The sequence below is a fragment of the Chamaea fasciata genome, unplaced genomic scaffold (assembly GCF_029207755.1).
Source record: "Chamaea fasciata isolate MVZ Bird 193981 ecotype frontalis unplaced genomic scaffold, bChaFas1.0.hap1 SCAF_16, whole genome shotgun sequence".
NCBI lineage: Eukaryota > Metazoa > Chordata > Aves > Passeriformes > Sylviidae > Chamaea > Chamaea fasciata.
The window spans coordinates 15,692,385-15,714,353 of NW_027094101.1; the positions used below are offsets into that span (position 1 = coordinate 15,692,385).

Genomic DNA, 21,969 nt, shown 5'->3' on the forward strand with positions numbered 1-21,969 from the left:
AGTTAAGGTTTTGGCTCTTTCTGGAGAGAAAGGGGGTCTGGAGGCAAGAGTTTCTCTATCCCAGTTCAGCCAGTTCTTCCTCAGCCTTTTTCCTCCCTACCCTTCCCAAAGATCTATGCTCATATTTACTTCTAAGTCACTCTCTCCACCTGTGGTCAGCAAGATGTGGGTGCTATTCACTTGCCACAAGTTTGTGCTGGACCAGAGGCTCCTGCATCCTCCCTGGTGTGCCCATCTGCTACATGTCACTAAAATACACAGGTGGCCCAGCAGGAAGTGACCAGGGAACTCCTTGCAGTGCTGCTGCCTCTGGGCAATGGATGTGCAGGACTGGGGGTCCTGGTTGTCCTGCTTAGCATGGAGGTGTGAGGGCTTTTATGGGACAGACTGTGGGAGTGGGAAACACAGGACCCTGCTGAGGGCACAAGCCCCTCCTGCAGTCAGAGGCTGCTGCTTTCAAAGCACAGGGAAGCTGGGGTGAGTCTGTGCTGAGCACTAATCTGGCAGGGCCAGTGCTGCCGGGCAGGGCTGGGAGTCACACGGGGATAAGGCAAGGGGAGTGATGCCTTCAGTGGCTCCTGTAGGACGGGACAGGGAGAACAATGTCGTTTGTTGCTTGTAGAATATGGAGGGTTTGTGGCCGGAGGAGCTGTAAGTTTACTGTACCTCGTATCAGCAGCGTGGGCTTGGTGTCTGCTGCAGTTGGGAATTCCCAGCTTTGCCCTTTGGATGGGGGTTCTGGGCTTTCATTGTGATCACACCCAGGAAGTCAGAGATGAAGCAAGTGTTGGGTGAGAGCCACAGCCCATCACATCTGTGCCCCACTGCCTCCCCTGGCTGTGCCTCTTTGGGAACAGCTGCACCCTGAGCTCAGGGGTTGAGGCTTCTCCTGCAGCCGCTGCCCAGGGCCCTTCCCTGCACTGCCCAGTGCCCCAGCACCCACACCTCGAGTGTGGCTGCCAAAGATTGTCCTGTGGGTTTTCACCGATAACTTTTGGATATGGATGTGGCATTAAAGGATCACTTTGTCTTTGCAAATGCTGGACTTGTGCAAGCTTTTGGGGTGGGCACCCCAGTCCCACAGACCTGTCTGTGCTGGGAAGAAGCCATGGGACTGGGGATGGGGCCACTGGAATGATGCAGGGACCCTAGGAAATACTTAAACCCTTGTTTTCTAGGGACAGCTTGGTGTCTTTTTGTTTCCCTCCATCCGGTTGTTTAGGATTGTCACGCTGCTGGGGTGTGCAGGATGCTCCTTTTCCAACCCATTGCAGGCAGGAGTTGGCAGGGACAGGTAACCCTGCCTCTGAACAGACATTTCCATGAAGTTGCCTCGAGGTCTGTCATTGCTGCTTACCTGGGACAGCAGTAGAGGCCTGTAATTGTTGGGAGAGGCTGTGGGTGGCCAGATAGGAATCTTGGAATAGGCTGGTGCCCTCCCGGCAGGGAGAGCCTGCCCACCCAGGAGGGAGAGGAGGAAGACAAGGAGAGAAGGAAGAAGACAAGAACGATAGGGAAGAAGCAGAGACCTCTGTGCAGCTCTGAGTACTACAGAGATGGTGAGTGATTTCACATCAGACCGGGGGGGTACCAAGGAGATTTACTGGGAAAAAGCAAAAATGCATTTCAAGGCAGTTGGTTTTTTTTCATGAGGTTCATGAAGACCTTTTGGCTCTGGCTGTGGTGAAGGCCAGATGGGCTCAGCAAGCATCCTGGGGAACTGCTGCCCTGTGGAGTGCAGAGCTGAGCTCTGCCCAGACCCGCGTGTGTGGGAGGATGTGCCAGAGGAGGGGCTGTGCCTGACCAGGGACACGGCAGAGGAGGGACCTCTCCAGTGGCATTGTGGCAGCCAGCCCTGAGCTGCCGTGGCTCTGAGCCGTGGCTAAGGGGGGTGTGGGTTTGGCAATAGCCTTACCCCAGGTTTGGAGAGCTCCCATGCCCTCCAAGCTGGAGCTGGGCAGGTAGGATGGGGTGAGCATGAGGACACGGCAGGAGCTCGTAGGGTGGGACCTGGAGTGGGTGCCACAGGGAAGGGCTGTGGGTGGCACAGGGAGGAGCAGGAGCCCTGCCCAGCCCTGAAAGCCCCAGCAGGTTGGAGATGTGCCTTTTGCACGCAGGATGTGTCACCTGCCTCCCGAGTGGCTGCTGCATTTCAGCACAGCCCTTCCGACTTGCCTCAGCTGCCGTGGAGGATGCCCTGCCTCAATGTAAGAGCCCTCTCTCCGTGCCTGTTGCCTTGCCCGGGGATGCTGGGCTGGCCTGCCCTCCTACAGCAACCCAGCTCAGCTGGAGCTGGCTGGGGTTTTGCTGGAGACCAGGTGGGTCCTGTCTCCCTGGTTTCCATGTCCAGGGGGCTTCAGGACTGTCACCGTGCAGCCAATGAGGTCCTGTGTGGGGCTGGGTCTCTCTGGGCTCTCCCATCACGCTTCTGTCCCGCAGGCATTCTTAGGCTTGTTTGGTTATGGGCTCAAACTGGCTCCTAGGTCCTGGGTGGTGGAGGAGAAGGGACGGTTTGGGTTCCAAAGGGGACAGGCAGCAGTGTGTGGTACCAGTCCTCATGCTGGGTGGCTGCAGGGAGGTGGATTTGGAGCTCTGGATCATGGCCCATTGGCAGAGCTGGGTGGGAATTTTTCAGGAGAGGGATGCTGGGGCTGAAATCTCTGCACAGCTCTGACCTGACCTACTGTGAGACAGCACATGGTTTTATGAAACAAGATGTGAGCGTGACATGGTCTGAGCTCTCTGGCAGGATTTACTGAGGCTGCATCAAGTCATGGGCATCCCTTCTGCTCCATCTGCAGACGGAGTTGGACTCGAGCGCTGTGGCAGTGTTTGTTTAGAGCTCCGCTGTGCTGCACTTGGCCAGGCTGTCAGTGTCAAATCTCCTCTGCCTGCAGGAACAAATGCTTTATAGTGGTGTGGGGCATCCCAGGGACCCTGTGGTGCCCCACCCCTGGCAACCTCAGCCCAGGGACAGGAGGGCACCAGTGGGGCTGGGGATGTCTCTCCCTGGGCACAACTGCCACCATCTTGGCATGATGCTGGATGAGTCTGTGAGCCCAGTCGTCGAAAACATCATTTTCTGGAGGCCCTAAAAGGCAAAAATTGATAAAAGGCTGTGGTGTGATAGGTTCTGGTGATACCCAACCCTCTGTGTGGTTTTGGGGTCGCTGGGCCCTGCAGTGAGGCGTTGGGCTCCTGTCCCTGCACCCTGGCACGGAGGTACAGCCCTGTAGCTGCTGTGATGTGGGGACTGTCCCAACCAGGCAGTGCAACAGGCACAGGTGCTGTAGCAGGTTATCAAATTCTGAATTAATTTGGAAGGGCTTTCAAGCTCCAAAGAGTTTGTCAGTTGTGTTCTCAGTCTCACATCCCTGGTAAAGCTGCGAGGAGCCTTCACATTGAGTCCAGAAAGGGGTGGAAGGTGGATGCTCCCTCACACACACTTCATTCTCCATGCTGACAGCAAGACTGCCAATAAAACAGCTTTCTGTTGTCTGTGGTGGTTTGATGTGCTGCACTAAGAGCATGTGGAGCTCGTCCAGCCCCACCTCCCCGGAGCGCTGTGTGAGCATGACGTGTGGCTTCTTGCGACCAGTAAATAGCATTTGGGGAATGAAAAGAAAAACAGAAAGGTTGGTTTGTTATTCTTAGTGATATATGAAAGGGCTGTCAACTCCATCTTGAAATCATGAATCCCTGGGTATTCCTGGGACAGGGGAAAGGAATGCATCCTGCAGGTTTTTTTTCCACTTGGAACAACCATTTGGCTCTTCTTGGTCTGAAAAGTTAAACTTGGGCTGAGTAACAAATTAATGCCGTCTCTTAGTCACTGTCTGGCCGGGATGGAAACACTTCTCTGACCTGGTTTATCTGCATATCCATCCTGATGGCTTGGACAGGGCTTGCTGTTGGCTGCCGGCTCCTTTCCAGGGCGCTGCCAGCTCCGGCGCCGGTGCCGCGTGGTGCCGATGGTGCGGGGGGAGCTCAGACCTGGTGCTGCTGGTCCTCATCAGGGTCTCAGGGCATGAGAAGAGGTGCTTTCTAGAAGGCTCTTATTTTTTAGGGTTTTGTTTGTTTGTTTGTTTGTTTTTGTAATGATTTTTATTAGATGGGTAGAGCTGGATAAAATCATTTTTTCTTCAGGCTGCTTCTTTGTAGAATCATGGAAGAGTTTGGGTTGGAAGGAAACTTAAAGCTCATGTTGTACCACCCCCCTGCCATGGGCAGGGACACTTTCCACCATACCAGGTTTCTCCAAGCCCCGTCTAACCTGATCTTGAACACTTCCAGCTAGAGGGACCTGGAAGCTTCGGATTGGTGACAAGGGGGCTCTGTGCCCAGCCCCTGACTGGTTTAAAAACGGATGAAAGATGGACTGTAGCCCTAATTTCCATCTCCTGGTCCAGATTTCCCTCTCCTAGCCATCCTTCCTATCTTCTCACCTCCTGCTGTGAGCAGTGGCTCCACAGATCTGATGGGAGGAACATGGAGCTGCTGGTGCACTCACTGGGTCTTCTACGCAGGAATTCCAAACAGGAAAGAAAACTTGGAAAGATACCACCGGCACTTTGTGTATCGTTTGTGCAGTTCAGGCAAGGAACCAGCTTGTTGTGCAGTTTCAAACATGACAGCACGTTCCTGGGGGCTCAGGAGTGTGTGGGCAGATTCAGGGTCACACCTTGCCTCTCATGTTTGTGTCACCTGCCCCTTGCTGCTGTGCCCCAGTACACCCCAGTGCCATGTGCTCATGCTAACAGCATTCCCAGTGCTGCGTTGCATCTGCAGAAATCCAGGAAAAAGGAGGATTTTTATCCACCTCAGATCCAGGGGAGGGTAAGGGGGAGCTTGAGGCTGCCCATCTAGGGGTTCCTGGATGTGGGGCTGGAGCACCTCCACAGGGGTCAGGCTCAGAGGACCGTGCCTGGTGCTAGCCCTGCCCTGGGGCATCCTCACTCCTCTACTGCTCAGGAGAGCCCAGGCAAGATGGGCTGAAAATTTATTTTAAAACTCCCAAGGAAGAGATGATTTCCTAGTGCCGGCCAAGAAACGTGACACTGAGCAAATAGTAGAAAATAAAACAAAAATAAAGTTCACACTGGATCTGGAAATGGACATTTAATTTGCAGCATCGATGGTGTCTGCGTGCAGAAATCTTGATTTCAGCTCAGGTCTCACAACACAAAATTCCCTGTAAATGATATTCCTGTGTGCACGTTCTGGAGCCCTGTGCCATGTCATTAACAGAGCGCTCCTTCTGGGAGTACATTCTTCCTTCATTTTCTATCCCCATACATTAAATTGATAGTTTGGGGGATTACTGCTCTTTCCAAGCTCACATGGGTGGAGTCCCCTTTATATGGCCATGCTGGTATGTAGTGAATTTGAATTGGCGCAGCAGAAAACTGGAAAATTTGGAACAGATAACTGTCTCCTATCTTTATATGGGAACATCAGAGTTCCTAGCTTTATTCTGGGGTTCTTGCCATTCCAAATATAATTTATTCTTTTATATAACTGTTTTCATATGATACACTCTGAAGAGCGGATAATGGTTTGGGGAGGATATAATCATTTTTTTCCCCCTCCAAGGCTGTCTTCCCAATTAATGAGATTGAGAACATGTTCCAAAAATCTATTTTTCCTCTCTGGGCTTTTTCTAATGTACTCAATTTATTCTGCAGTGTGTCTTGTGCTTCCTTATGGAGTTTGATTCCTAAATATTTGGTGGTGGTTGGCTGGCTGGAGCCTGTGTAAATGCTCAGGGTATGGATGCAGCTGTGGGAGCAGTGAGGGACTGCCTGTCCCTGTCCCTTTACACTTGGGAAGGTGGACTTGGGGCATAGCAAGGTCATCATTGTCCCCACCTTACTGCTGACCTCAATCTTAGTAGCAGATGGGGTGGCTTTGTCGGAAGCCGTGTGCTTAGTGGGGTGGAGGGGTATCCTCATCCCCTGGCTCCGTCTTCCCTCCTGTATGGATGGGAAATGGGTGGCCAGGACTGAACCAGTGCCTCCATCTCTCAGGAAAGGCTGTTCCAAGAGAAATGTGCAAAGCTCCAGGGGCTCTTTCTTCTTAAAGCCTCACCTGTAACCAAAATAGGTAAAGCTCTTGTAAGTTTTTCTCTGCTCACATTGGTGATGCTCCCAGAAACCTGTGGCATATTATCCTAGAATCCCGGAGTGCTTTGGAATGGAAGGGACTCATCTCAAAGGGGCCTTAAAGCCCATCTCATTCCACCCTTTACCATGGGCAGGGACACCGTCCACGATCTGAGGTTGCTTCAAGCCCTGTCCAGCCTGGACAGAGTCAACCTGGCTCTTCCAGGGATGTGGCAGCCACGGCTTCATATGAATTTCAGAGAGCTTGCTGCTCCAAAATGGATTGGTTGATATGTTACAAGCCATATTTAAACAAACAAACACTTTTAACTTGAGAGTAAAAGTGAATGTTTAGGCCTAGGGGAGTTACCTTGGGCCAGTGACAGTGGCAAAGGGCTGCTCAGAACAGATCTTTCAGTGTTACCCAGATAATGAAGTGGTTCCTGCTGTGTCTAAGCAGTGGCTTTGCTCTATATTGGTGGAGCTCAGGTGTTCCCTCCGAGTTACATCTGTCCCTGTCCTGACCAAACCATATTTCAGCTCCTGTTGGCTTGAGATAAGGCTGAGGTGGCACCCCAGGAGTGTGTTGTAGCCTTCTGTAGCACCCAGGGATGAGCAGTGCAGGAGGAGCAGGTTTCCCATGCATTGGGCTCAGTGCTGGGTACTGAGGAGGAGGAGGAAGATGAAGAGGCCAGCTATGAGGAGCATCCTTGTTTTGTGGTAGGCATGTCATTCTGAAAACAGCCCTGCTCTTCCTCCAAGGGTAGGAACAGTTAAGAGCATTTTGTGGTGGCAGCCACAGTCCTGGGAGTGGGGATTCACATTTACACTGATTGAGTCAGATGCTGTGTGACCTTGGGGAGCCACTTTCAGGGCCAAAAGCATGAGAGAACTGCTCTCCAATGGTGTTTTGAATTCTGGGTGGATGTTGCTGTCCAGAGAAGCTGTGACTGCCTCTGGATCCCTGGAAGTGTTCTAGGCCAGGCTGGACAGGGCTTGGAGCACCCTGGGATAGTGGAAGGTGTCGCTGCAAGGGATGAAATGAGATTTAAGGTCACTTCCAACCCATTCCAGCCCTGTAGGATTCTGTGTCTTGTGCGAGGGCCGGGTTCTGTTCATGTCCCTGCAGGTCTTGTGTGTGCTGTGGTTGTCAATAACTTGTGGGTGGGTGCCCAACCGTGTCCCCATGATCCCTGCTCTGCTCAGATCTACCCTGTTTTCCACGTGTGTCACCCCAGGAGTGGTTTGGTGACAGGGGACACTTCCTGAGGGTGCTGTGCTTTGTTGTTCCTGGTCCCACTCACTGAGATGAAGGCTTTGCTGCCTGCTTAGGGGTCTGTGGTGCCCAGGCTCCCCTGTGGGGCAGCAAACCCCAGGCAGTGGAGGTGGGACACCTGTGGGACTGTGGTCCACTTATATCTGGTGCCTTGTCCCTGTCGAGGGGCTGAGGCTCCCGGAGGAGAGGGACATTCCCATGAACTTGGTTTTCCAGGCAGACTGGAGGGGTTCCCCCAGACCCAGTGCTGGGGGTGTACAAAGGCAGCGGGAGAGATGATGCAGAGCTCTGTCCAAGGAGAGCTGGGGTGGCTGGAAGGACAGCAGGGATGGGATGGGATGGGATGGGATGGGATGGGATGGGATGGGATGGGATGGGATGGGATGGGATGGGATGGGATGGGATGGGATGGGACCAGCAGCCTGGCTTCTGCAGTGGGGTAGGGTGAGGGTGAGGGTGGGGGTGTGGTGGCAGGCCTGCTCCTTGCCCAGGTACCCCTGAGGGGGGTCAGGGCCCTTGGACAAACCCTGACACAGTTTCCTGGAGACTGTCATCCTTGTGCTGCTCACTGGTCCCCCTGCGTGCCTCAAGGAAAGGTCTTCCCCAGCCCGAGCTGCAGCCTGGCTCCTCTTGGTCAGAGCAACAGTGAAGCATCCAGCAGGGAGGGGACAGGAAAGGAAGGGAGGGAAGAGGAGGGCAGGGAGGGCAGCCTCGTTTGCTCCCCACACTATAATTAGCTGGGCTGATGGGCAGAGCTGCTGTCAGGCTGCTGACACCCAGCCAGGCTGCAGGGCTGCATGCGAAGTGCATGCTGCAGGACAGGGTGTAATTAATCAGCTGCAGGCCCTGGGAGCTGGGAGCTTACTACTCACATCCAGCTTCTTTTCTTGCCTTTTTAATTTTTTTTAACCAGTGATGAAAGATAGAACTTCACCTATAAACCATTATAAACATGTAGGAGGATGGAAGCGTTCAAGGCCAGGTTGGATGGGGCTTGGAGCAACCTGGTCTAGTGGAAGGTGTCCCTGCTCATGGCAGGGATGAAATGGGATGAGCTTTAAGGTCTCTTCCAACCCAAACCACTCTGTGATTCTATGACCTGGTGTGCCCGAAGGTTAAAAAATAACCATTTGTAAATACCAGGCAGCACATGAATGCAATTATGAGATCAGGCAGCTGACATCCCCAAAATGAGACAAAATAAAGAATCCACCAGGTTTTAGCAGGAACACGGGCCCAGCCACGCTCCCCTCCAGCGCATGCTGTGCTCAGGGCTTCCCGCTATAAATAGCAGTGAGTTCAACTCCACAGCTCAGCCCTGATCCTGCAAACACTTAAGCCCAGGCACAGCTCCTTCCCAATGTGCTCCAAGCTGCTGTAATATTTTGCAGGCTGTAATCACAAAAAAGAAGGAAAAATAAGGTGGAGAAGGGCAGGTGTGCAACCCACCGGCGGTACTGGCCATGGGTGACTGCAGCCCCGTGCCTGTGGCTCCCCCGGCACTTCCTGCACCCTCCCTGTGCTCCGGAGGCTTGGATGAATGACAACACGGAGCCCAGGTGCTCAGGCCTATGCGTGCATGTCTTTCTGGGTGCTGTGGAGCTGGCAGGTTTACAAGCTCCTGTGGTTTTGCCAGCAATTTGACAAGTTCTTCCATCCGGAGAAGCAGCAAGTGCAGGGTCTGGCTGTGCCGGCCCCGGCAGGGCTCTGGGAGCTCCTTCCATAGGGAGACTCCAGCACAGAGCCTGTGCGTGCCTGCGTGGCTGTCTGTGCATGAATGAATTCTTACAGGCATGCTGCAGTACAATAGGAGTGGAGAAAACAAAGTTTCCTGGATGAGCTCTCAGTAAAGAAATGCTTTGAAGCTTGGGTCAGCCTTAGCGTGGTGTGAGCTGCGAGGGGTTTGTGGGTGAGCTCCCCTTGGCACAGGGAGCGTGGCTGGGAAGAGGCTCAGCTGGGGAAAGCAGGGCTGGGAAGATGCTGCAAGGGGTGGGAAGGCAAGGAGGGAGTGCAAACTGGGGGTGCTGGCAGATGCTCGTGAACAGACTCACTCTTCCTCCCGCGGGAAGGCAGGCTGGGATGGAGCTGCTCCTCCTTTCGTGGCTGACGAGGAACCCCAGGTCACTGCGAGGGTCTGTGCTGCAGCCAGCCCAGTTGTGCGGGTGCAATTGCTGGCATGGCTTGTGGAACCAGGGCCTGGCTCCTTTCTCCTGCTCCAGCACAGATCCCTGCTCCACTCTGCAGTGCACCTGTAGGGGTGAGCTCCGAGCTGGAGTAGAAGGAAGAGGAAGCAGAATTAATGATGCTGGGAAATTTGACGCTGTTCTGGCTTGGCCTGGCCCTGAAGAGTGTATAACCTGCTGGCAGGGCCAGGCTGAGCTGTAGAGACATGCTTTGGAGTGAGGGGCCAGTAATGAGGCTGCTATCCCAGAGAGCCCATCCCATCACTGCCCTGGGGCTCAGGGAGAGGCTGGGTGAGATCACAGAATCCTGGAATACCCTGGAATGGACCCACAGGGATTAGACCCAAGTTGGACCTCAGAGCAGGACCCAAGTCCAACTCCCGTCCCTGCACAGACACCCCAACCATCCCACCCTCTGCATCCCTGAGAGCGTTGTCCAAAGGCTCCTGGAGCTCTGGCAGCCTCGGGGCCATGACCATTCCCTGGGGAGCCTGGTCAGTGCCCCACCACCCTCTAGTGGTCACCCCATTTTCCAAAGAACCAGGTTTATGTTTGTGTTTCAGGCCCTAGAAGAACACGAAGGCCTCTGCTGTGGGTCCCAGCTGTGAGGGTGGGTGAGCAGTCAGAGTCACCACTGAGCCTCTGCTGAGCTGAGCTGAGCTGGAGCAGGGTGGTGCCCACCTGCCCACAGAAGAATGTCCTGGCATTGTGAGGGGCTGGGGTCAGGTTGTTGTCTGAGCAAGGCTGTGGCATCAGGGAGACACTGAAACACAGCCCTTCTCCCTGGTGGGTCTGTGGTGCCTTGGGCAGGTGCCTGGAGGACACCAGGAGCTCCCCAGCTCCTGAGTGTGGGGTTTGCTGCTCTGCTGAGGGGTGGCTGCAGGGCCTTGGTTCTGTTCTCTGGATTACTTCAGTGTACCGTGTGTGTAGCCATGTTTCCCTCCTCCTTCCCCTCTCAGTGGTCCAAACCCCATTTTCTCTGGATTCCACCTTGTTTTTCACCTTCAGTTGGACTCAAAGCCCAACTTGGATGTGCCTCACTGCCCCCTGTGCATGCACAGGGTCAGGGCTGTTTGCAGGCGAGTGTGAGAGCTGGGTCAGGCTCCCGCTCTGAGCTGGCTGGGATGAGGTAGCTGTGGAAGAATAAACGTGCTGGAGCCATTGGCATCCTCCTCTGGCTGGGTTTTGTCTGGGGGGGATCACCATCCCCTCCCCAGATCCATTGCAGTGGAGGCAGGAAGAGGCAGGATCACTATGGTGAGAGGCTGGAGCTGATGGTTCACACCCCTCCCTGTGGTCCCACGGGTGCTTTGGCCTTGCCAAAATACCACTCTGCAACAAAGACCCTTCTATCACTCCCAGTGGGTTGTGTCCTCTTCCCTCCTTTCCTTGAGCCAGCCATTCTCATCTGGGTAGCACTGCCTGCCCCACCTGACCCTTCTGCTGCCACCAGATTTGTTCTGCTGCTTCACCCACTCTTTATTAGACACCCCAGTTCTCTATGCCTTGTTCTCCATACTTCAGCACACAGGCAGGATCTGCTCTCCATCCAGGATGGCCTTTGGGAATCTGGAGCTTCCTCCAGCCTGGGACCCAGGCTGAAGGCAGGAGTTACCTCTGTGATTTGCAGCTCAGCAATCCAGGCTGATGAACCAGGCTGGTTCATCCAACCTGAAATTCAAGTTTTAGGATTTGAGGATTCATCTGGCCTCAGTTGATGTTTTGGGGCTGCCTGGGGCTATATTATCTCACAGCCCTGGCAGTGCTGGGGCTGTTTGAGGAGTGCAGTGTTGGGGGCAGGTGATGGCAGGTGGGTTGGGGGCTAGAGTCCACAGAGGGGAGGCACCATTCCCGGAGCCCTTTGGCTCCTGAGTCAGCCCTTGCCAGAGGGCTGGAGGGAGATGGGGTGTATGGAGCACCCAGCCTGGCCCTGCTCCAGCCCTTGCTTGGGGGGACGCTGTGAGCTGGGGTGGGGGCTGCCATCTCCTTCCTCCTCCTCCCAAACAACCACTCACATCCCAGGCTCTGAATTTTATTCCCCTTCCGACAGTCAGGCATCACCTCCTGATTACTCATAACTGCAGCATGTTGCAGATACAAGGACTCTGAGGAATGGCTGTGCCTGGGAGCAGAACCGGCAGGATCCAGGGTGGCAGCCGGGATGGGAGGGACAGGCTGTGCAGCCGTGGCCCCCAAACCCCGCCGTGCCCAGGGAGCCAAGCACCTCCTGCTCATGCCCAAATGCCCCTGGAATCTGTCCAGCCCAGCTCCAAGTGAAGCTCAGGGACGTGTATGTCCCAGCAGGTGAGCAGGTGACAATGGCAGTGTGGCAGCACAGCCTGCAGCCAGCAATGGCTTGTGAGTTTGTTTTGTAGAATCCTCTTCTAGCACGGAAAAATCACTCATGCCCCAGTTTTCCTCTGGTTTGTTTGTGTGGGCATTGATTACGCTGGGAGTTACTGAGTCAAATTTTATTGGAATGACTTAGAAAACTGCCACCTGTGAGCAGCCACTGGTCTTTGCGGATTATTTTGGTGAAGCTGCTAAATAATTGCATGAGGCTTCTTCAGCCTAGCTGATAACTTTGTTCTCCCAGGGACACTGCCTAGAAAAAAAAGATGAGCCAAGATTATGCTTGGCAACATTTACGAGAGGAAAAAGTACAACAGGACTGATGTCTGCTGGCGGGAAGAAATAAATAAAACAGTACCTTTGTCTTAGCCCCTCTGTGAACATCCTTGTTTCCAACCCCAGGTCTGTTATCTCCCCAGCATGGCTGAATTTTGGAATTCAGCACACTCCTTTAAATCACTCATCATTTCTATCTGCAGCATGTTGTGCTAATTCTGACCAGGGACCAGCAAGGCTGGCTCTGGAGATGAGCTGGCCTAGGAAATCTAGGCCTTGTGTAACTCGCAAGATTATTTAGTTAGTGCCCTGAAAAGTGAAATTAAACGAACAAATTCAAACATTCCTGTAGGCCTAGATTCATAGAATCAAGGAGTGGTTTGGGCTGGAAAGGACTTTAAAACTCATCTTGTCCCACCCCTTGCCATGGGCACCTACCACTATCCCTGGTTTCTCCAAGCCCTGTCCAAACCTGGCCTTGGAGATTTCCAGGGATGGAGCATTCATTATCTGGGACAGCACCCTTGCGTCCCACCTTCTTCTCCTGGCCCTGCTGGGGCACTGGAGGGATGGAATGTATATCCTGGGAAGTTTTGGTGGCTGCCCTGCTCAGTGCCACGTGCCAGGGCAGCAGGGGCTGCTCCTGCCCCCACAGGTGCCTCTGTGCTGCCCATGCCCACAGTGCCTCGCTGGAGGAAAGAGTGTCTTGGGAGGAAAGGGTGGAGATGGGCGCAAGCCTCACTTGAGGTGTTTGTTTTAGAAAGACAAGCTGATAAAAATTATTTCATTAAGGGACTTAAAGTGTGCTTCCTCAGCCCTGAGTCATCAGTGAAGTGAGCAAGCGAGGAGCAGCAGTGGGTCCCGCCGGAGGGTGACTCACGCTGCGGCGTGGGGCTCACAGGGACTCAGAACTGGGTGATTGCTCCTCTCCCTCTGTCTCAGCATGGCTGGGGGCTCCCAGCGCCCTGAGCAGGAGCAGGAGGTATCTGGGAGCCTGTGAGGCTCCTAGATTGATTTGGGAGCTGAGCCACACTGTAGTTGCACCTCTGTGCCATCCCCAGCTCTGCCTTGATGCACAGAAGTCATGAGCAGTCACTCCTCCAGAAGCCTGGAGACCATCCAGGAGCAGAGCATGCACACAGGCTGGCATTTGAGCTTTTATTATTTGCATTGATTGGAGCCTGCAGATCCCTTCTCAGTCCAGGAGGAACTGATCTTTCCTCCCAGAAGGCACAGGAAAACACCAGGCTGCCTTTTGCTCCTCTGCCTCTTTCAGTTCCCAGGCTTCAGGCACAGGCAGGAAAAGAAAAGCCAGTCCCACCTCCCAGTAAGGTCAGGACCTGTCCCCTCTACACTGGTTTGGTTAGTGAGTGCTGTAAAACCTGCTCTATCCCTCCCACTTGGAGGTGTTGAAACTCTGTTCAAGCCCAGTGACAGGACACTTCTCCTAAGATACAGGATGTGAATTCCCTTTGCCTGATCCTGCTTCCTTACATCCCACCCTTCCCTTGGTCACTTTTCCCTTATCTTCCCCTCCTGTGGATGTGGCTGAGACTGCGATACCCAGTGGGGCCAAGGTGGCTCTGGTGGCACTGTCCTGGTCCTGCTGCTGTGTGTGCCACTCCCCACACTACCCCTCATTCACCTCTTCAAGCCATCACTGACCCCCCGATGGGGAGGATCTTCCCAGGCTGGGCTCTGAGCTCTCTCAGTGCTCCAGTTCCTACCAGGATGTTGTGATGTCCTTTCCCTTGGAAAGGCCTCCAGCAAACTCAGCTCCATTCACTGGTGTTTATTGTGCTTTCCTGGACACTCTCCCAGAGCCCTCTGGATACCTGGCCGCCTTGGTTTTGTACTTGCGTAGGAGAGAGAAATGCAGCATGGTGGGATTGACCTGTGCAGCTCCATCTGCCTGCTGGGCATGGTCTTGTTCTCTTCTAGAAAGAGAGTAAGGAGGCAAAGGGCTGTGCACGGGCAATATGGGGAAACTGAGGCACAATGTGGGAAGAAATGGCTCAAGGCCAGACTTTGGGGTGATGGTATAGCCAACAGCTGATTCAAAGCTCCTGATCTTGCTCCAGACCCAATTCCTTGGACGTATTGCTGAAATTTTGCTTTTCCTCCTTATTTGCTATTCTCTTCATGAGCTTTAAAATTAGTAATTATGGCTCATCATTGCTGTAATCACTGCCCAGTTTATTGTTGGGTGTTCTTTTATCTCTCTGTGAAGTTAGTTCCTCATTGTTTTATCCCAGAAATCTAAAATCTTAGTTTTCTACTGGCTATGGCGTTGATGGGAGCTTTTCCCATGGATCTCAGCTGTGGCTGGGTGGAGGGTCTGGCTATGTGAGGTTTTCCAGATGTTGTTTCAATAGCATTGAGAACGCTGTTTGCGGATGATTTCTCCTTAAATATCAGCAGCTCTCCGTGATCCCCGCTAGCACAGAGAGCAGAAGGAACTGAATTTGTCGTGGCTCATGTACTTTGTTGAAATCAATATATAGTTTGGGAAGTACCACTTTGGGCTTTGGATGCAAGTTTAAGGAAGTAAGGAAACATCACATGGGAATGCTGTGCTGGATGGAGTGGAGCTGTTCCTGGATGTGTTGTGGGCTTGCAGGACAGCTCCCATTGCTCAGGTCCTATCGCTCACCCTGAAGCAGTTACTGCTGTGCTCATTTTTCTGCCACCTCAGGAATGTATGGAGTGGTTTGGGAGATCCGGGGACCTTCTGGAGATCTCTCAGTCCAATCCCCTGCTCAGTGCAGGATCACCTACCCTGGATTATCCTGGGCACCTAGAACCATGTCCAGTGAGTCTTGGGTGTCTCCAAGGATGGAGACTCCACCACCTATCTGGGCAGGTTGTGCCGGTGTTAGATCAGCCCAATTTGGTGTCTGGCCATTGACTTGTGGGGCTTTGCTACAGCTTCTTGCTGCTGTGGGGTCAGAGGAGCCCCTGGCTGTCCCTATCTCCACCCAGCGAGGCTGCTCAGAGCTCTTGCACGGTGACAGTCGGCACCAGGGCAGGTGACATCTTAGAACCACAGAGTCACAAAATCTCCTCAGCTGGAAGGGATCCACAAGGATCATCCAGTCCAACTCCTACCCTGCAAAGACACCCAAACAATCCCACCCTGTATCTGGAGCATTTTCCAAATGCTCCTGGAGCTCTGGCAGCCTTGGGGCACTGACCATTCCCTGGGGATCCTGGTCAGGACCCCAGCACCCTCTGAGGGAGGAACCTTTGCCTGAGATCCAACCTAAACTTCCCCTAACAGCTCCAAGCATTCCCAGTGAGCTTCTCACCCCCAAAGGGAAGCTGCTCCTCGTGTGCTCCCAGTTCTACCCCCAGACCTCTGTGTGCCCCAGGCTGAGCACAAGGATGTCACACATGCAGACTGATGTACCCTGTGCTGTGGGGTGGCTGCGGCCTCCCCACTGTGCTGGTGACCAACCACAGTCTCCATGCCATGGAGAGGGTCTCCCACCACAGAGCCACATCCCCATCTTGCTGGCTTGGCCAGAGCTCCCTTTTGGTTATGTTTTGGTGACAGTGAACCCCTGCCTGCTACAAGCTTGGGTCTCCTCTCCCTGTTGGCTTTGGTGGGAGCTCTGTTTGGGTGTAGCTGGCAAGGGGAAGCTTTGGGATCGCTCTTGCGGGCCTGATTAGCATTCGGCCCCGCTGCTCCCGCTGTTTCGAGTTGGAGCTCGCCATTGCCTGGCAACCACAGAGCAAAAGTACAACAGCCGTCCCGAGCCCGAGCAGCTCCCGGCAGCCTGCACCGACACACAGGGACAGGGACAGGGACAGGGACAGTGGCAGGGCCACGCCCTGCTGCTGCTCACTGCCTCCACCCCACAAGGTACACAGACAAGGATCATCCCCGGGACAAGGAGAAGGAGGAGGAGGAGGAGGAGAAGGAGGAGGAGGAGAGGGAGGACAGGGAAGAGAAGGAGGAGAAGGAGGAGACAGAGAAGGAGAGGGCTGTGGCAGTGCAACAGCTTTGATGATACCCAGGTGTGGTGGGTCTGTGTCTGTCTGTCCTGGTGCCGCGTGCCATGAGCATCCCACTGTGCTGGGCACAACCTGCCCTGCACATCCCTTGGTGCAGGCACCATTCTGTGCTCAGGGAGCTCATGCCATGAACTGGGGCCTCGGAGCTGGGGAGGGGGCCAGCAAGGTGTGTTGGAGAGAGACTGGGATGTGTGCGGGGTGCACAGCCCCATCCTCACAATGCGAGGAGCTGCGCACACGCTCTCTGTGTGTGCCATGCACACACCTGGCCATGCACCCCAGGTGGGGTCTGTGCAGTGCCCATCCCCCAGGGAGGCCTGGCCTCACTGGGGTCTCAGAAGGAACCATGGCACAGCCCATCTGTGGCGCTCTCAGACTTCTACTCCATCATGCTGGGAGTGGAGTTGGAGGGATGGGAACCTGAGCGAGCATCGAGGCTGTCTCTGCTTCCCAGTTTTGCATGTGCCTGGGTCCTCATGTGATTTACTTGGCAGAAGAATTATGTTGTCCTGCTCCTGGCAGGAGCTGTGGGGCTGGGACTCAGCCCCTGACCTGCCAGAGGGTTTTTGCAGTGGTGGTGGCTCAGCTCCTCCACCAAACCCTGCACGTTGTCCTCTTTCCAGCTGGGCAGACTTGAAAGGACTTGAGTCCCCACCTGACACAAGGTGCCACACTTCTGCAGGAGACACAGACATGCCTGAGTACACTGAGTTCAGATCTGATGCATCCTCTCACCTCTAGTTTATATTTTTACATCTTTGGCTGCTGTGGGCTGTGGCTGGAGGTCCAAGCTGTCTAGCCAGCGCGTAAGACCGATCAGGCAGGAAAATAACAGACATGTGCCTTTCAGTGCTTCCCCACACATCCTCATCAGTGATACTTGCTTGGCAAAGAGTTAAAAAAATAAATACATCTATCTTTTGTGTCTTGCAGAGCCTGGGGTCGGCGGACAAGAAGGACTTTTACCAGCCAAAGTAAGTGCCAGTAACAGTGGTGAGTAATTGCATGGAAATTCCCGGCTGGTCCATATTACCCAGCAGCTCCATGGCTTGCTAAGATTAGACATTTCAGCGTACAAGAATAGCTGCTGCAATTACTCAAGTGAGGATAACAGTGGAAGGTCTGTCAGTCATGCTGGCTTCAGGGCATATGCAAATCCTTCCATCAGGTCAGAAGGAACCGTGACAGCTTGACTGAGCCTGGGGAGCAGAGCTGGGAGAGGGGGGTGCACGGGTGACCTTTTCCACCTCTGACTTCCTCTGCTTCTGGTTTGCACAGCTGAGCTGCTGTTGAGAATGGAAGGGTTTCGTTGCGTGTCACAAGGGGCTGATCTCGGGGTGCGTCTCCCACAGCTGCGCAGTGACGCTGGTGCCCGTTGTCTCCCACCCGCTGTGCTCCGTACAGCACTGTCAGCTGCAGGGGGAGAGGAGGGCAAGGGGTTTTGTTAGAGCTGTGGACATGAGAAACTCACTGCAAACCACTCCACCAACCCAAGCAGTTGTTACTTGGTGTGTGGATTAGGTAACAGAACCTTGGCACAGCATGGCACCTTCCAGGTAAGAAGGTTGTGCTTGCTGGAAGGACAGGTTTGTTCCCATCATTTGGATAATGGCAAACTCTGTTAAAAGCCCTGCTTAGAGGTTGGGTTCTGCCCTGGCACTGAATTATGTGTTGTGCTGCTGAGCACATCGCCTGTGGGACCTTGTGTTGCTCCTGCTCTGCTTGGGAAAGTGAAGGTCTTCAGGTTATCGCCTTTCTTCTGAAAAAAAAAAAAAAAAACCAAACACCCCCCCCCCAAAAAAAAAAACAAAAACCACAACCCAAAAAAACCCAAACCCCAAAATATGGGTGGGTTCAAAGTTGTGGAACAGTGCACTGTTGGGCAGGATTGTCAGGGGAGCATGGCTTAGGAAAATTCAGATGGAATTGGGTTGAGGATATTTCTCCTCCAAAGCTCACTGTCCTGCTCTTGCTCACTCTTCACTGCTTTCCCAAGCATTCCTGCAGCGCTACATCCCAGAAGTGCCAGCAGCGTGGCAGCATCCTTGGTCTGAGTTAGGCTTGGCCTCAGAGGGAGCATGTCCAGGGATGACAGGCTGTGTCAGGGAATGCTGTATGGATGTGCCTGCTTGCTCTCTGTGGTGGGAGAGAAAGTGTGGGGTTCTGTGAACTGTTCTTCAGTTATCTGCCGATTCCTCCTAATGCCACCAAGAGTTTTTAAAACTTGGTGCTGGTTTTTAGGTCTGTACTGAAAGTCTGACTTGAGGGAACTCCTCTGCCTGTTCACCCCAAGGCAGTGTGGCTCGTCAGCTTTCCAAGACTTCAGGCAGATAAAGGCTTCTGGAAATACAGAATATCTGTTTAATCCTGCACGGCTTTCTCAGAGATCAAAGGAATATCACAGGAGGTTATGGAGTCATTGTGGATGCCACAACAACATGAACACACATTTGGCAAAGAGCTCGTGGCTGTGTTTTTGTGATCTCTCCCAACAGCTGTCCAAGATTTCGGTGCTCCTGAGTGTACTGCTGTGTTTGTGAGGAGCCTGTTTCGACAAAGCAGGTTTAGAACAGATTGAAGCATCTCCCATGTCTCTGTTCCAGCTGAAGCTTTAGGGAGGCTTGAAGTAGGAGATTTGGAGGAAATCTGTAAAGAGCTCTTACTATTCAGATTTCCTGTTTCCTGTGGTTTTGGCGGTTGGTAGCAACAATTAGTGATGCTGCATTTATAACTCATCTCCTCTGAGAAAAGAGGAATGTTTCTCTACCTTGAATGGGAGAACATGGGCTTCCCATCTCGCTGAAGGTGTGGAGCTGCTGGGTCAGAGTGGGGGGTGCCTGTAGATACAGGATGTTTTATGGGTGTTTGTTTCTCTGCCACAAGGCCATGGGACCTCATGGTTTGTCCCAGCAGCTGTGACTTGGCTGGTCATAACACTGTGACTTTGGTTAATGCCCAGCCCATTTACACTCCTCAGTGGCTGTTTTGGGGTTGTGGTGAGTAAGTCTGTGGCTGTGATGTGGCCTGGTACCACTGCTCTCATCCCATCTGGCTTTTTGATGCACCAGCTGATGCCACACTGTGTCTGTTGGAACCCGTCTGCAAGGCTGGAGCAGGTGGTCTCTGTGGAGCCCTTCAGTTTCTGGCAGGGCTGGAGCTGTTCTTTCTCAGCAGAGAAAAGTTGCTGGAAAATGCCAGAGGTCAGGTGGCCCTGCCAAGGACTTGAGACAGCTCAGCTCTTCTGCAGCAGCTCCGCAGCCCAGATTCAGTTCCCCGAGCCTTGGGCAAGGTGGTGGCAAACAGCCAGAACATGGGAAGCAGCTGATTCCCAGAGCTGAGCCCAGCTGTGGTGGTTCCTGGACACATCTGTGCAATGAGGCTGGTGAGCTGAGAGAAGTCTGGCAATGTGGAGCTGGTCCTGCAGCTCTCATGTGCCAGAGCAAACTTGACTCTGCTTCTGGTTTTTCTCTTCTGGCTTCTGAGGCATTTGGCATTGGCTCACCTGCCACCAAAGCCCTGAGCTGTGGGAGCAGGGTCGAAGCCACCTTGCTCTTCTGTCAGGCTTTGGGGCTCTCCCACAGCAAGTGTTGGTCCTGAAGGCAGAAAAAGGAGACACACATGCCAGAAATCACAGCAGTGAGTTTTGTCACTGCTTGTCCTGGGAGTGACTCCTGCTCTGTTCCTGCCATGTTCAGCTTTCTCTAATCAGGTGCCCTCCTCCTCAATGGACATCATATATTCCACCTGCTGAATTACCTGGTGTCTCCCAGAGTGACTCCTTTCCTTCCTTTGTTGCCTCTTCCCTTCAGAAATGGAAATGCTGTCCTCACCCCACAGTTCCCATCAGTGTGTCTCAGCCAGCAGGCGGGTGTTTCCTAAGCTACTGGAATATCCCACTGCTGATCAAAGGCATGGAGATGTGTCCACCCATCAGCCTCTGATGGCCCTTCCCCTCCTCCCAGTCTGTCCATGAGGTTTGGAGGTCCAGATCTCTCCCTGGGTTGCCCCAAGATGCAATGGAAAGCACCCAGGGAGGTGTAGCGAAGGTGGATCTCAGCCGTAGGATGTCAGAGGTGCCCAGAATGGAGATACTGGAGCTGAAATGCTGCTGCTGCCTGCGCTGGGGGATGCCCTCCTGCTTGCAGGGGCTACAGTGGTGGTGCTTATGGATATTCCTGCAAGAGGTGCCATATCATTCCTGGTTTTTAGTCTGGGAGGCAATGTTCCCTCTTCCCGTGTTAAACGGAAGGATGCAGCCTGAGTCGAGAACACTGAAGCATTAATCTTAAGAAAAGTTACATCAACTGAGAACTGAAAGGGGTAGAGACCAGCCAAAGAAGGACCAGCACAGGCACATAAAGAACTCCTGCAGCTGAAATATCTGAGAGAGGAACCTGGCCCGTTGGGAATGGCCACAAGTCCAGCTGCTAGTGAACATCTGCACAGGTATCCTCACCTGCACTGACTGCTCCAGCTGTCCCACATGAACAGATACAGGTGCCTTCCTGTGTTTCCAAAACAGTGTGTTCAGACATCAGGATGGCTTATCCTGATCTGGCTGCAGCTCTGCTCCCTCTGGGATCTGACCAGAGTTTGTAGGGATTGGGGAAGAAACATGGGGTGGTATCAGTCCAGCCCCTGAGCTGCTTACTCCTTTGTCACCCCACTTCTGGAAGGTGCTGATACAGCTGGAATGCTGGCAGAATATCCAGGCTTCCAGAGGTCCTTCCAAATTTCTAACACAGGGCCCTGACTTCTCTGTCAAGGCAGCAAGGAGCCACTGGCTGAGGAGCCAGAGGCAAGGACACCATGCTTAGAGACAGGAATAGGCTTTTCTGAGACAGGAGGCAATAACTCTCCTGGCAGGGCTGGGTGGAAGTATCTTGACAGGAACCGAGGTTGTCCAGTATGTTTGCTAATTGTCCCTGGCACATATTTGCTCTTCAGTGCCAGGAACTCATTTTCTGTAAAGCAGAAAGAAATGTTGGTAGTAATGAAGCTCATAAACTCCCTAGCAAATGCAGGCTGAAATACCTGGGCTCAATAGAGTGTCACTGCTTTGCAGTGGGAGCTGTCCTCATCCCCCCTGCGCTGCCTCTGGTGCCGAGGGCGATGCTCAGCTGTCAGGGAGCTGTCACTTGGGAGCAGGGAATAGCTGCTAGGCACTCTGAGGTGTCAGGAGAGACACAGCTGTGGTGACACAAACTGCTCTCCATTGATCCGCTCCTCTCGTCCCTCGGGACGGTGTGGACGTGCGGAAGAGGCCGGCTGTCTCGGAGCCTGTCCTGCAGCAGCAGATCCCACAGCCCTTTCAGGCAGGCACCTCGTGGCTCTGTCTCCATCTCCCATTAAAGGCTGCCCCTGCCCTCTGTCCTCCAGCCTCAGATGTGCAAATGCGTGAGGAACCTTTGAAACCAGAAAGCAGCAGCTCCTGTTTGTTTTGCCTCAAAGTCATTACATGGAGCTGTCTCCGCAGCTAATTCTTTGTCACCTGGCCCTTACAGCAGAACATTTCATCTCCAAGACTCCAATCTTGCCATGCTAGCACTTAGATGAAAGTGTTTCCTTGCTGAATCATTCTCTAATAAAACGGTGGTTTTAAGGCTCCAGAAATCAGTATTTACATTCTGGAAGCATTAAGGACCATCATAATAAGCGCGATGCATTCCTAAGCCAGGTTTTCATTTCAGTACCTCCTTCCCTCAGACATTAGTGCTGTATTAATGATGGTAGTCACACACATCTAGGCTGTGTTTGACTTCCT

General features: G+C 53.4%; 1 protein-coding gene across 1 annotated transcript in view; it reads left to right on the forward strand.

Annotated features, from left to right (window-relative positions):
• The window catches only part of LOC136297821 (ankyrin repeat and fibronectin type-III domain-containing protein 1-like), a 214,904-nt gene that overhangs the window by 126,279 nt on the left and 66,656 nt on the right, over positions 1-21,969 (forward strand). The window contains exon 4 of the mRNA XM_066198069.1: positions 17,139-17,179. Within this exon, the coding sequence (XP_066054166.1) occupies positions 17,139-17,179 (41 nt within the window). The remainder of the gene's footprint in view (positions 1-17,138; positions 17,180-21,969) is intronic.